Genomic DNA, 15,889 nt, shown 5'->3' with positions numbered 1-15,889 from the left:
GTCTAAACAGATATAGCGGATTTACCCTAGTGATGATATAGTGGATTTACCCTAGTGAAGAAAGTGTGCTCTGAAGTACTACTGTACATTGTTTGGCAGCAGGTAGACATGTTGGGTTGCTGCAGTTCAGTTACCTGTCAGCAAGATAGAAACCCATTACTGACTTAGCTATTGGGGTCTTTAGATGTCATTTACACACCTGAAGCCTTCTTTCCCCTTGTAACCAGTTATGAGCTGATACCCATGGTATAATGTGTGTGCATTGACTCATACCATGACCTTTTTTTCTTATGTTATTATTTAATTACCGTCTTTTTGTAACAATAAATCACTTACAAATCCATTTGAAAATAAAACTTCTTCAGTTCATTGTCCCTGCCCCATACTCATCGGTAGAGCTCCTTAACGTCATCCTTCAGAAGCTTGCTCAGTTCTTTATTTTTCTTGCTTTCTTCTGAAGTAGTTTAATAGTGATGATGACCACAACCGCGGGTCACAAATGTTTAACATATATTCCCCAAAGATTAAGTCATACAAACACCTGAAAACACAGACTTAAAGGGAAGGTTGGAGGGAGGGAAACAGTGGGGAATACCCTAGGCGACATGAAAACCCACAGTTCATTAGTGATTCTGAAAATCATTTCCAGCCTTTGTAACTTCTACCGAAGTTGAAATATCTTCAGCATCACCTCCGAGGTGTTATCTGGTGACCAGAAAGTAATTTCTTTCCTGTATTGTTCAAGAAATAGCTCGTTACTCTTTTTTTTTTCTCCTCTGCAGAAGTCCCAGGTAAAAACTGTCCCATCCTTATGGCAGTATAAATTCCGTATTCTGACTAAGATTTCCCCAATCATTTGCCAATTGTGTAGGTGCTTAAGTTGTAGCAGTGCTCCAGTTCAAGAAAGCGTCTTAGATATATAGCAGCATAATTCTCTGGGTGCTGGACCTTATAGTGACAGCTATTTTGCTGGAACAGAAGGAGTGATGGGCATTGACGTTACTCTTTGTTGGTTTCTGTTCTTCTTATTTCCCATCCCTGTATTTCTCTTCTTATTCTTCTTACCTTTTCCTTTGTTGTTTCTGTTCTTTCCTTCTCCTGCAACGAATAAACGTTTAGTTTAGTGACCACATTTGAAGAATTGTTTTTTGTTTAAAATTCCTACTCTTGACATTTCTAGTACTGGAAATATTTAAAGAAGTCCTCCACAAATATACTGTATAAATGAAGATTCTCTATTTTGCTTTATATTAATTTTTAGTGCATATTTCAAGGATGGCAGCAGCAGTGTGGGCTTTATTTTTAACATTCACGTTATGGAGGATGTAGAACACATTTTTCATATACACATGGTCATATATGAACAGATACTTACTAAAATGTGGGACCTGAGTGTTCCTATCAAACGGCAAAACCAAGAAAAATACATACAACATTTTGCAATGATGTCATATTTACTTCCTTACAAATGGGGGGAAATTGTTTTATCATGCCTACTTTATTTAGCTTTTTATCCATGTTTAGACAGTTTTGCTGCAGAAAGAAGAAATTGGAGTGCAAGAATCTATGTAGTCTGGACCACCTCTTCAGCTGCTCTTAGGGATAGGTCCTCACTATGCAACATTATTTTCTGGTCCAACAAGCTCCAAATCTAATCAAAGTTCACCTCAAAATTGCATTTTTAGGTAGCATCATTTTTAAAGTATATCCATACTTAAAGTGGCACACTGCTCTCGTATTTACTACAAGTCTAATTGTTGGGTAATTTACAGTTTCATAACATCAAAAGCAACTGCCACATTTTTACCCTATGCACTTCTCAGGCTCTGTTCACATTTCCAATGTGGTTTCTTCTCCTGAAATGAATAAATAGAAAGCACGACACCGTTTCTGGCGGTGAGTAAACCTCATTGACTTATAGTGGGGTCATTTACATTGTCCATCATATTGGCAGAAAAATAGCTCTGCGTGCATTTTTATAGCAGCCTCAAAACAATATTATGGCTGCCAACTTTGGGTGTCCCTCTCTTTTAGCAGGCCTCCATACTACGTCCTGTAACTAGATGATCACACCACCTGGTAGCCTGGATGACCACTATTTGGGCATATGTCATGGGCATTTTGACTCTATTGTCAGACTTTTAGACTCTATTCAATAGATGTTTGCGAAGGTTTTTACTCGCCCAGCAAAAGGCATTAGAAGATTGTAGAAAAAGTCATGTAGACCCATTTAGACTGGCCAATAATTAGAAATTGAGAGTTCATAGGAATGCTCTTTCCTGATTTTCAGCCTGAAAAACAGGCATGCAAACACCCCACAAATAAGCAAAATGCTCATGTGTTTCGTTATTTTTTTTAAGTTATGCAGTTTACCTATCTGACTAATTTACTTTATATTTTGATAGATAAGACATTTCTGAATGCAGTGATACAAAATATGTGCATTTTTTTTTTTTTTTTTAATTTAATTGTTTTATTTTCAGGGGGGTGATTTGAATTTTTTTTTAACACTTTTTAAAACTTTTTTTAACATTTTACTGGCTTCAATAGTCTCCTTACGAGACTTGAAGCTGTGATCGCCTGTTATACACATACCAGTGCTTCAGACCTGCTATATGTAGCAGAAATCACAATCTCCTATGAATGCCGGTCACAAGCAGGCCCCCAGCTTTCATGACAACCAATCATCGCTCTGTAATCAGGTGAGTTGGGTGTCGATGGGTGGGAGTTGTGAAACTCTTCTGGCTGACACATGTCAAATGCCACAATCAGTGATTGACAGCAGAATTTAACTGGTTAACAGCTGCAGGTGGATCTTGGATCCACCCGTGACTGTTAGACCACTTTCACACATCAGTTTTTTGCCATCAGTAGCAATCCGTTGGCTCAACGGATCGATAGATTTGTCGCAGATTGTGAAAAACTGATGCGACGGATTTGTTTGTTTTTTACGGATCTGACTAGCGGATTTGGCTAATTGGTTTCTAAATAAATCAGAGCATGCTCAGTTAAAAAAAACAGAATCCGTCACCGGATTCCATCATTTGACGGATCCGGCACCCATAGGCTTCCATTCGAGCAAACAACGGACAGCGATGGATCCGTCGCTGTCCAATTTTTTGACGTACACAAAAAAACGTTACTTTGTCCATTGTCTCCGGCTGCCGGACAAACAATTTTCGAGGGATCCAGCGAACGTCGGATGAAACATGAGGCCATCCGTCGCAATCCGTCGCTAATACAAGTCTCTGAGAAAAAAATGGATCTGGCGGCATCAGTCGCCGGATTCATTTTTTTCAAAATTCAACGGATTGCGACTGATAGCAAAAAACTGATGTGTGAAAGGGGCCTTAGAGGCACATGACAATTGTTCAGATCAACTGTCATGTGTGGGGAAATATGTGGGCTCAGCATCGGAGCCTGCATCAAATGCAGCGACACAAACTTAGATGTGCCTATACGTCCAAGGCCGTGAAGGGTTTAAGAGTGTTCAGGATTTTTGGGAAACAAGCATGCATAAAATTACAAAGAACTGGTGGATGAGCTGTTCATGTGCTGCACCAGCTTGGGGTGCACATGTCTCCGAAGAATCACTTTCTCCATTCCCACCTTGACTTCTTTCCAGAGAACTGTGATGTGATGAACACGGTTAGAGATTCCATCTGGACATTGCTGCCATTGAGAAATGGTAAGAAGGGAAATGGAGTCCGCCAATGTTAGGAGATTACTGCTGGACAATCAAGAGAGACACTACAGAGCTACACTACAAACAGGAGGCCAAGAGAAAGTGCATAATTTGAAATTGCAATAAATGTAGTTATTTAGTCATTCATTATGTACTTCGGTCCTTGTAATAATAGTTTGTCATAAAGATTCCCAATAAATGTGTGGAGGCTTTTTGCAAATTTCATCTTGTAACCATGAATTGTGTATTTCATTAATTTCATTGCCCCACATCTCCTATTTAAAAAACTAGAGGTAATGATTTAGCAATATGGTATTCTGTTCCCTTATGGTCATAGAAATGTACATAACCTCGGCACATGCGCGGGACTTGGCTGAGTCGGACATGACCGGCTGAGCTCCGCATCCCAACGGCCCAATATAACCCCACACAGCACCGGAATCATAGCGAAAACTATAGCAGCAGCGGGGACTCACCACAGGGCATCGCCAGAGTGATTATGCCGAAGAAAGGAGGCGCAGGGCTGTCGGCGAACCGTACAATAGAGGAGCTCCTGTTAAACAGCAGCGTGGGCAAGATGGCCGCCGCAGCAGCACATTCCTCAGCTTCCCTCACAGCGGTAAGCAGCGACGCTGAAATGGAGGAGTCTAGCACAGCAGGGGAGACAGTAGTACCCACGGCAACCCTGATAAAGACATTACAAGAGACATTCCGCTCTGGGCTGAAATCAGCCATGCATAACGTTACCGCACAAATCCAGGAAATTATGCAGCGTACCTCCAGTCTGGAAGATAAGATGGAGGCGACAGTAGGGGCCCTGGAGGAGGATCAGGAGACCATTAAAGTACACACTGAGCGCATAATAGACCTCGAGCTAAAGTGTGAGGACTTTGAGAACAGGTCTCGCAGAGGCAATATACGCATTAGAGGTCTCCCAGAGTCTATCGTAGCCCTTAAAGACACTGCTACAGCACTGTTTAAAGCACTACTCCCAGATGTAGACCCTGCACTGCTTCACATTACAAGGATCCATAGAGCCTTGGGCAGGCCGAGAACATCTGAACTCCCTAGGGATGTAGTGCTTAAGATGCATTATGAAGAATCCAGAGACCTAATTCTCTCAGCAACCAGAGAAATGTCATCCCTACCTGGGCTACCTAACACAGTGCGACTTTTTGCTGATTTATCACCCTCTACGCTTGCGAGGAGAAGGGCACTTAAACCAGTCACAGCAGCACTTCAGGCACTGGATATTAAATACAGATGGGGGTTCCCGTTTGCTTTATTATTTACTCATAAAGGCGAATCGTTTATATGCCGGTCCTTGGAGGAAGGAATAACAGCTCTTGAACGCGCAGAAATACCGGTCTTGGACCCCATACCTCCTCAACCGAAGCGTAAACCACGCCCGCAGAGAGAATGGATACAGACCCCTAGAACCAGGAGCCAGAATGCGCGGGTTACTTGACTCACTCCTGGGACCACATAGTGAACCCCTTCATGATTGAAACTATAGTGCCTTCGTTTTTGTACTGTAGTTCTACAAAAGACTGTCCTGGATAGTTTATAGTAGAGTCAACCTGCTGCGATATAAAGTTCAAATTTATAGTCGGTTATAACCTATGAGCAGTATATTTTCCACCCATACATATTTTATAATTAGCAAGGGTTAGGCTGTTGGGCCTTGGTACATGCTGCCTGACCAGGCCGACTTCTGGGATTCCTTTTATTATGGGAGCCCGGAACGCTGCCTTAAAAGGGCATTCCACCCAAATGTTTAATTGTTCTTTGTCTAATGTTTTTGTCTCCCCTTGTGTTGTTTTTTCCCTTATGTTTCTTAACAGATGTGAATATGCTCTACTGCTCTACTTATCTCTAATGCGATCTTCTGACAAGTCAATGAAATCGGACAAAAGTCACTGGCGGATCATTAGCGGTAATAATTTTTGCACCTATGTGTAGAGTAATGTCCCATAATGTGCATGGGTTCAACTCACCCATGAAGCGTAAAAAGGCGTTTCTAGACTATCACAAACACAAACCAGATTGTATGTTTACAGGAAACCCATTTCTCAAAAACCTCCAGCCCTAAATATCTTGACTCCAACTACTCTCGTTTTTATCTCGCGGCTTGGGAGCGTAAGACTAGGGGTGTGGCCATACTACTTAAAAATAGCCTGCCATTTCAGGTGGAGGGCACCGTTGAGGACCCGGGGGGAAGATTCATCATCATACATGGTAAACTACAAGGACAAAGCATCTGCATAGTTAACAGTTACATGCCCACTGCAACTCAGACGCTAGTATTTAGATTAATATTATCAAAGATATCGGCAATCTCCTATCAGCATTTGATCTGGTGTGGGGACTTTAACTTCACTTTGGACCCCGCTCTTGACTGCACTGCAGCAAAGCGAACAGACATATCTAAGGGAGACAGACGAAAGATAATTAGATTGATGAGTGAGTATAGACTAGTCGATGTATGGAGGGAGACAAATAGCTCCACAAAGGGATATACCTTTATGTCTGCTGTACATAAAACTTACTCGAGAATAGACTTACAATTAGCCACAGCAAACACATTGCTGGGGGTTCTGTTCTCCCGTCATGTTCCGTCCTCTTGGTCGGATCACGATGCAGTCCTCTCGGTTTTCAAATTTACCGCTAACACATCTAAATTGTTCAGGTGGCGACTAAATAACTCCCTACTGACAGACCCAGAAATAGCAGCGACCATCAGCAAAGATCTTAAGCTATATTTTCAAACGAACGTAAATGAAGAGACATCCCCGGGAAACATATGGTTAGCACATAAGAAATTTATCACGGGCACTATAATTATGTTGGCAGCAGCTAGGAAAAAAACCAGATCTGAATTGCAAATTAAACTAGAAAACAAATTACTTAATATTGAACAAGCAAATCAGCAATCCTCTTCACGGTATCTAATCAAACAGATACGAGATGTTAAACTTCAGTTAAATACCGTCCTCACACATAGAACAGAACGGGCCCTAGCTTGGACGAGAGCCTCTTTTTATAGAATGGCAAACAAACCAAGCAAATTATTAGCACGACAATTACGCCAAAAAGAAACTTTAAACACTATCCACTCAGTATAAATATCTTCAGGATGAGCAGAGACATTTCCATCGCTTTTTTTAATTGAGTTCCATAATTTTTATCAAAATTTATACTCTTCACCTAAGCCCCCTCCCCCGCATTCTCTGCAAACTTTCCTGCAGCGTCTGACACTCCCCAAGCTTAACGATTCCTCCTCCCAATTGTTACAAGCTGAGATAACAGACGAGGATGTGGAGCTAACAATCCAAAAAATAAAGACTGATAAAGCCCCTGGGCCTGACGGCCTTACAGCACCATACTATAAAAAATTCAAAGAAACCCTCACACCACACATTACAAAGTTCTGCAATGCACTATTAAATGGTACTCAAATGCCCCCAGAATTCTATATAGCACATGTAGCAGTTATTCCCAAGCCCAAAAAAGATCACCTATTAACTAAAAATTACAGACCGATCTCGTTACTTAATGTTGATTTAAAGATATTCACATCTATTATTACAGATAGAATTAACAAAGTACTCCCCTCACTGGTACACAGAGACCAAGTGGGCTTCATACCACGGAGACAGGGGCCAGATAATATAACACGTAATCTAAATATAATACACTCAGCAACCAATTCTCAGCGGCCTACTATGCTTTTAGCCTTAGACATCGAAAAGGCTTTTGACTCTGTGTCATGGCCATACCTCTTTAAGGTATTATCTTTGTTCGGTCTCCCCCGCAAGCTAGTCAATTGCCTAACTCTACTATATGATCAGCCAACTGCGTATCTTAAGCTCCCGTCGCTGCAGCCCACCCCAATAAATATAATGAGAGGAACTAGACAGGGCTGCCCTCTTTCGCCAGCTCTGTTTGCCTTAGTTATGGAGCCTCTCGCTGAGGCCATAAGGAAAAACCCTAACATCTTAGGGCCTGCAGATCTGGGCGATCAATACAAAGTCAGTTTATTTGCTGACGATTTGCTCCTAACCCTTTCTAACCCCCACACCACCCTTCCAAATTTATTTTCACTACTTCGTGATTTTGAGTCGGTATCGGGGCTTAAAATAAACATAGACAAATCAGAGGCCCTCTTCCTGAACATATCTGAAAAAGACCAAGCATATTTGGTGTCGCAGTTTGGGTTTGAAAAAAAAGAACACTTTCTAACCTATTTGGGGATTAACTTGACGCCTGACAGGTCCACCCTGTATAAATGGAACTATACCCCTCTTATAAAGAATTTTCAACGAGACCTGGCTAAATGGTCGTCACTGACACTTTCATGGCTAGGCAGAATAAACGTCATAAAAATGGTCTCTCTCCCAAGGTTTCTATACCTGTTCCGCTCCCTCCCCATTCCAGTTCCCTAGAGAATATTACGAGATATACACTCTATGGTGTCCAAATTTATTTGGCAGGGGAAAAAACCTAGGATCAAGCAACAGATCATGTTTATTCACCGGAAGAGGGGAGGATTCTCCTTACCTAACTTTATAAATTATTTTAAAGCTGCCCAAATTGCCCATCTAACTAGAATATGCTCAACAGTTGATAAACCTAGATGGGTACAACTGGAGTCATTTCAATTGAAACCTTACTCTCTGATGGGCCTGCTGTGGTCTGAAGCTAAGCTCCCTAAACATATCACTAATATTTCACCTTTCGCAGCTCAGTACTTACTCCTTTGGAGGAAGGAGAGGTTCAAGAATGAGCTGCAAACCAAGAATACGCCACTAAATTCACTATTTTGCAATCCTGCCTTCCCTCCGGGTCTTGACCCACAACCCTTCTCCTGGTGGATACTCAGAGGAATAACTACAATAAAACATCTCTGTTCCCCATTTAACATAGTCCTGTCTAAACAAGAGTTTATTCAAAAGTATGATCCACCAGCACGAGAAATATTCCGTATTAACCAAATCTTTGACTATGTCAGAAAGAATGTACCGGGTGGGAGGCCTATTCGGATCACAGGATTTGAACAGAAATGTATAGATGATCCATTGGGTGGGGGGATTATTTCTTATTTGTACTCTTCCTTTACTAGTATACAAGAGGAGAAAAAGCTTAAATTTATGCGGCAATGGGAGGAGGACCTGGGATTTGACATCTCGCTGAAAGAGTGGCAGAGCTGTTATGATACCTTATCAAGAGGCTCCCATCAGGTGTCTTTGGTTGAGTCTTCCCTTAGAGTCTTACATAGAACATACCTAGTCCCTACGAGGCTGCATGCCATATATCCACAGGTCTCTGACAAATGCTTTAGAGGTTGTGACGTACCAGGAGATATGGGTCACATATGGTGGTCCTGCCCGGTGGTGACTAATCTGTGGCGGGAGGTAAAGCTCCTACTAGATAGGATGATTGGAAAAGAGACATCAATGAACCCACTGACCCTCCTTCTGGGATTAAAACCGCAGGGATTATCTAAAAAATTATACAGACTGGTGGTATTATTGGGAATGGTGACCAAAATACACATAGCGTCAAAATGGAGGTCTCCTACACTTTCAATATCTCTTGTCAAAGATAGAATGAACACTATCATGATATATGAGCGCATTCAAGCGACGAGAACCGATAGCTGGAATTCCTTTTTCCAAACCTGGTCGCCATGGCTGGAACTACATCCGGATGGTCAAATGAAGTTGGCTCTCACCCTGTCTCCCTGAGATGTTGCTTTTTATTTTCCTCTTCGGTGGAGTGGGGATCCTGAGCTGGACAATATTGATAACCGATTGATACTTGTTGATATGTGAGAAAATTATTGTAAAATTGTAGAGTGGCTTTATACTGTATTCGGTCTTGAGCTTATCCCCTTTTGTTTCTGTCTTGTTTTTGTCTTGTCTTTCATTAATCAACATTAATACTTCCCCCATACATTACAATGTTAGTGTTGATACTTATGTAAATTTTGTATTTTCAATACTCCCACGTTGGGAGATTATTGTGAAATTTTTTTTCAAATAAAAATTATTGAAACAAAAAAAGAAATGTACATAACCTCAGTTGGATACATTTATAAAGAATTCAAGGATTATTTATTGATCAGTGTTATTAATACATTCTATCTGTGAGCATAGTCTGGTCTAAACAGGCCATTTAAGAGGTTACCCAAGAATGTAATAAAATGGCCCCATCACATAATTCAAACGGCAGTCCATTACAGTCACATGCTATGATGAGCAGCAGTCTGAAGAAACACATCTCCCAAGACCTGACACCTGCACCTCAACTGACAAGGGCTTTATTTTCAGCACATATACTGGAAGCGCTATGATAAGAAAAGATATATATCTTCTCCCAGGCTAACAGAGCACAGAGCACTAATGCAAAAATAGAAAAGTTTGAGAAAGGACGCCTTGAGCGCTTGAAACACGTTACTGCATTCCTCACCATGTGAACCATCGTTTTAAAGATTTTTGAATAAACATTTGGATTTTAAAGAAGCTGGAACAACACCTTTTTCTTCATCACAGAGCACGAAGGCTGGAGAAAAAAACCTTTGTACTCAGTCAGCCCTGAGTAGATTTATTTCTTCTGCTGTCATACACTTCTCTTCCTCTCACTAAGGTATGTATGCTTTACCATAGTTCTCCAAAAATGTAATAAAATGAGCCTTATCACATAATTCAAAGGGCAGCCCATCCAATCGCATGCCATGATATGCTGCAGTCTGAAGAAACTCCGCTCCCAAGACCGGAGATTTGCATTTCAACTGACAGGAGCTGTATTGTCAGCACACATACCAGAGCTGCCTGAGAAGTGCTGTGACAGAAGAATTGTATCCTCTTCTCGCCTGACTGAGCACAGATGACTAAAGATAGAGAAAAAAAGTCCTGTGTGCTCCATGCAGCCATGAGTAGATTTATTTATTCCCCTGTCACACAGTTCTCATCTCACTAAGGCATATATAAGTACAATACTGCTCCTGTCAGTTGAGACACAGGTTTGCAAACAGTGCTTCTTTAGACTTCAGCCCTTCCTGACACAAGGTTGGTGCCATTTTATTACGTTATTAGAAAATCCCTTAAAATGACCCCTGACCAGTTTGCAAGTAGCCAATTGACGGACATTTAACTTGGAAACTGAGCATTAGTCAAGTGAAATATTTAAATGAACCCCTATTCGATATTTCAATTGGGAATATTAGGCACAAGAGGGGAGGCATCATTTTTACTGCCTCTGAATGTCTCACAAAACTAAAAGCAAATTTATGCAGATTAATGAGTCTATCTGAAGCAGTTCCTATACGTACTATTTTGATTGTACTCAGATTTTATTAAAGATTCCTATTATAATATTTCATTGTTCCCAGTTGGGACCCAGATTACGATTCTGGCTCACTTTACACACCATGGGACGTGAACACTTTAAGTTATAGTAACCTAAAGCGTAAACACTGCCATAGCCCTTGCATGGATATTAATGCTTCTTATTACACAAAGCCTTCTGCGTGGTAAATTATATCCCAACCATACCACATTGTTACGGGAAATGTATTCCTCCAGTTCCATAAATGGCAATTGTTCAGGGGCCCCATAAGGCTCTAGTTGCACAACAATTCCTATTATTTATGTCCCGTGTAAGATGATGCAGTTAAAGAGGACCTTTTTATACTTTCCATAAAACAGAACAACCAGATTCTAGCGTGTTTAACACTTTAGTTGCCGGCAGAATTCCCTCATGGTGCAGACTGATGATAAATACCTACAGTAATACTTATTTCACAATTCATCACCTGCTTTTAAATCAGAAACGTATTGTTTGTTCTTTTCATAAAGCTATATAGATAGCTGAAAGATCATTACAACCACATTTACACAGTGAAAAGCTCTAAACTAAAATGCAAAATGAATGAATAAAAAACACCAAAGCAGCATACATGTCCCTAGCCTTTGCTTCTGCATAACTAGGCAGATGTGCAGCTTAGCTTCATCTGTCATCTGTACATGCTCCTGAAACTGCTGGTTGCCACAGGCTTTGTGCATTCTCGCACCGCTCACACCGCCCTACTCCCGCCACAGCCACACACGCGGACAGCATTCATGAAGCCTGTGACAACCGGCAGCTTTAGAAGCATGCACACTGGCAAATGAAGCTGGGGGTGTTCACCCAGCTTCAGTGCGCATGCCTGGGAAGCTAGCTGTCAGCATGCAGGTGCGGTAATTCCACAGACATTAGTGTGACGCCATTGCTGTCCATCCCATTATTCAAAATTAGCAGGGCATGAATAATGTCCAGAGGACTTTGACCACCCATATTATTGGAAGCCAAGTAGGTAAGTAAATATTTAAATATTAAAAGTAATTTTTTTAAGGCTTGAGAGCTCAGATCCCCACTGATTTCAATGAGGTGTCAGGTTCAGGCTCCAGTTTGGGTCCCTTTGGACTAAAGTTTGATCAGATACCAGAAACTGAACTTCCACGGGTTCGCTCATCCCTATTCATAACTTACTGTATATATTCTTTCTTTTGAGCTCGCCACATCTCATTTATGACTACATGAAAGTTGAGCTGAACTATGTGGCAATAAAAAAAACAGAGTAGCCAAGAAGAACAAACAAAAGAGATATAAACTCTCCAAATGAGATCTCTGACATCAGGAGTTACTGAAGGAGCAATAAGATGCAAGTGTAAGGGGATGAAGGATTATGTTCCCTTTTGCTTTTCTTCCTTAACACGTCCTGATACTGTCTGTTTTATTATGATGTATATATGTTATTATACAATGGTATTGCTACATGGTTGTTTGTACTACCGCCTACTTATCATGGTACTGCTACACTCTTAGTGTATTACCATGTCCTGTAAATACTCATTATGTGTTTTGTAAAGTATACTGGACTTGCACTTGCATTAGGGAAAGTGTAGTGCACCTGTTGGCCACTAGATGGGGGCAACATATTGTACAGAGCTCTCACCTAGTGCCTAGGACAGTAAATAGTTAACTATAGGAGGGGCTGCTGTTTGGTAATCTAGGAACGTTTCCTTTAGAGAGTCAGAGGGTTAAGGACGCCTGAACCGTCCACACGGGCTATAGGCCCAGGACAAGACAGCAGTCACACAACGTGAAGAGAATAGTACCACAGCCATCTACAACTACAGTACGGACAATCAGCGGGTTAGAACAGTTGAAGACTCAGAATGTGGCAACTCATGGTCTGGGCAGAAACCCTTTGAAACGGGGCGAAGCGGTTAAGGGTTCCAATGGAAGCAGTGAGTACATACAGCAAAGACGTGGTGCAAAGTCAGAAGGCAGAACAGAAAGGCAGTACTCTCTTTCAGTGGCTTTATACTCTGGTGATTAATGATATTGTGTCTGGGGAGAAACAGACCAAGGGAAACATTCCCGTAGCAGAGCTGCATAGAGAAAATGCCAAGGAACTGTCAGGGATCGTCCGACCCAGGCCTGCACTTTGTGATCACGAGCGAAGTGCAGGGAAAGAGAAGGAATGTTGTTTTGTGAAACCTGTTGTCAAGAATGTGAAGTATTTGGATGTGCTGTGTATCAGAATCAGTAAAGATGTTAATGTTTAAGTTTACTTGGACTGTGTTTCAGTTTCTCCTGACTCATCTGGAGAGGATCTCCTGTGATACCCCAGGAAGCCGGTGTCACAGTGGTATTGCCTTCCTCATGAGGAGGGTGATGCCATGCCTGGAAGTGACAAGGATCCCTTTAACAGGTAACACGTACATACAACATTGTTCTGATTCCAGGCCAGAAGGGGAGCTCTAGACCCAATTTCAGGGTAGCTTCCCTATATATATTCTGGCTGGAGGAGGAGTTAGTCAGTCAGTAAAGGAGAGTCTGTGAGGAGAGCTGGAGCTGAGCAGACATGCGGCTCTGCAGCTCCTGACAGGATAGTCAGATAGTCTGTGAGAGACAGTGAGGGGAGAAGGAGCAAAGGAGGAAAAAGAAACTGGAGTGGAGCTGCGATCGGGTTCACTCCAGGATCAAGAGCAAGAAACCGGATGCCGGAATTCTGAGGTTGTGGGGGTAACTGTATGCCCCACAGCAGAAAACAGCGAGCAAGATATTGCAAGTCTCCTGGCCACCATTATACCCCCAAGGCACAGCAGCAGAAAGAGCCCAGTCACCATGAGAAGGGAAGTAAAAATGCTCGAGTTGCCTGCCAAGTGGGTAGTGTACACTTAAGAGGACAGAGAGAGAGAGAGAGAGAGGACCTTGTGTGAAGTCCCAGGCAACAAGGAACTTAGAATGCAGCGCAGAAAGGAAGGCTTCCAACCCCACCTGGCTAGGGGGATTCCGAATCGCTTCCAGGCTGCTCGGATTCCAAAGACCACCTGTAACCTGTAGCTGAACTGCACCAGTATAATGTAAAGAGACTGCAAGCTTGTGTCCTCCAATTCTTTCCTGCACTTCACCATCTATCATCCTTACCAACTGCATCGGGAGCCCTGGGGACTAAGCTCTACCTGTGGGGAGCTATACCACCTCTGCTGCAATACCATCACCCCCAGTGGACCCCTTTAAGCAGCGTCAGCCATCCCTGGCTGAGTACCACAGGTGGCGTCACGAACATTACTACATTTACTTTATTTCCACATCCATTCATCCCCTTTAACTGGACACCCAGGGCCATGGACCGGGTCACTGCCGCCATGACACATCCCTTTAAGAACTGGCCCGGTACCGAGTACCCCACGGTCCTAGCGGGCGCTCCACTCCCACAGCAGAGCAGGGAGCCTAAAGGAGCTGGACCTGAAGGTACAGGTATGCTGACAAATTAATATGTTTCTGTGAGGAGAGGCCAGGGCACTGCTGTTCCAGAGTGGCCATGATTACAGCCCTGGGCCAGAGCCTTACACAAGGCCAGAATCATGTTCAAATATATGGGACCCATGATACCCTTGGATGGTTGTCTTGGCAAATATGGCACCCAGTGTACTATCACACAGTATTATGGGTACACTGCTGTGACAGGCTGTCAATGTTAAGAGAGGGCCATGCCACTAACATGGTGGGTACATTTTGCCATGTTTGCCTTTAATATCAGCCCTTGAGTTGATCAGGCATTGTTCAATTTCACACCTTGGTGGGCCACAGACATTGTTCAATCTCACAACTTGGTCAGCCAATGTTTAACTTGCACACATCACTAATTTAATTAAATTGTACTAATCTTAACTGCCATTCTCATTAGGAACTAGGGTGCAGAAAAATGTCAGCCAGTGCTCTGAACTGATGAGAATGTTAAATATTTGATGACAGAAGGCAGTTTGTTCGCCAAAGGGCTGAAGAGCAGTAAAATAATGAGTATCTGTGTGTAACAGTGAAGCATGGTGGTGGTTTCTTACAAGTTTGAAGCCGCATTTTAGCAATGGCATTGGGGATTTGGTCAAGATTAATGGTGCTCTCAAAGTTGAGAAATAAAGGCAGACAATTATCCACCATGCCTGATTGGCTCCAAAATTATTCTGCAGCAGGACAGCAACTACAAACATACAGATGTCACTCAGAATTATCTTCAGTGTTAAGAACAAAAGGAGTACAGTAAGTGATGATATGGCGCTCACAGAGCCCTGATCTCAACATGATAAAGTCTGGAATTATATAAAGAGACAGAAGGATTTGAGTAACCCTATCTACACAGAAGATTTGTGGTTAGTTCTCCAAGATGTTTGGAACAACCCCTCTGCTGCATTCCTTCAAAAACTGTGTGATAAAGACTGGTCACACCAAATATTGATTTGGTTTAGATTTCTTTTTTGGTCATTCACTTTGCATTTTTTTAATTGATAAAAGCACTTCTATTTTTGAAAAAATTCTTATTTTGTAGATTTTTTCCCACACATGCTTAAAAACTTTTGCACTGTATTGTACCTTTCATTTATCTGTAAAAACTTCATATATACAGTATATCGGCATGCTCGGCAGCAGTATTAGTTGTATTATTGTTAATTTATCAGAAACTAGAATAATATGTTAGCACAGAAAAACATTTGAAGTCCAGCAAATCCATATAAAATCCAAAATTTTGTGTAGCATCCTGTTAAAAAATATTCATACAACCAGATACTGGTGTTGCTATGTTTTTCATACCTCGTGGCTTCTTTTCAAACTGGCCATAAAAATATTGAAGGAAGAAAAAAATGACAACAGCGA

The 15,889-nt window shown here is 41.9% G+C and overlaps 1 protein-coding gene across 2 annotated transcripts in view; it reads right to left on the bottom strand.

The window, feature by feature from the left end:
* Window positions 1-302: 302 nt before the first annotated feature.
* RSPO1 (R-spondin 1) overlaps window positions 303-15,889 on the bottom strand; it is a 256,739-nt gene continuing 241,152 nt past the window's right edge. For both annotated transcript variants that reach the window (XM_077295890.1, XM_077295891.1), the window contains one exon: window positions 303-1,098. In XM_077295890.1, the coding sequence (XP_077152005.1) occupies window positions 962-1,098 (137 nt within the window). In that variant the 3' untranslated portion in view covers window positions 303-961. The remainder of the gene's footprint in view (window positions 1,099-15,889) is intronic.

Source organism: Ranitomeya variabilis, chromosome 3 (genome assembly GCF_051348905.1).
Source record: "Ranitomeya variabilis isolate aRanVar5 chromosome 3, aRanVar5.hap1, whole genome shotgun sequence".
Lineage (NCBI taxonomy): Eukaryota > Metazoa > Chordata > Amphibia > Anura > Dendrobatidae > Ranitomeya > Ranitomeya variabilis.
This window is presented reverse-complemented; position numbering and strand designations above follow the sequence as displayed.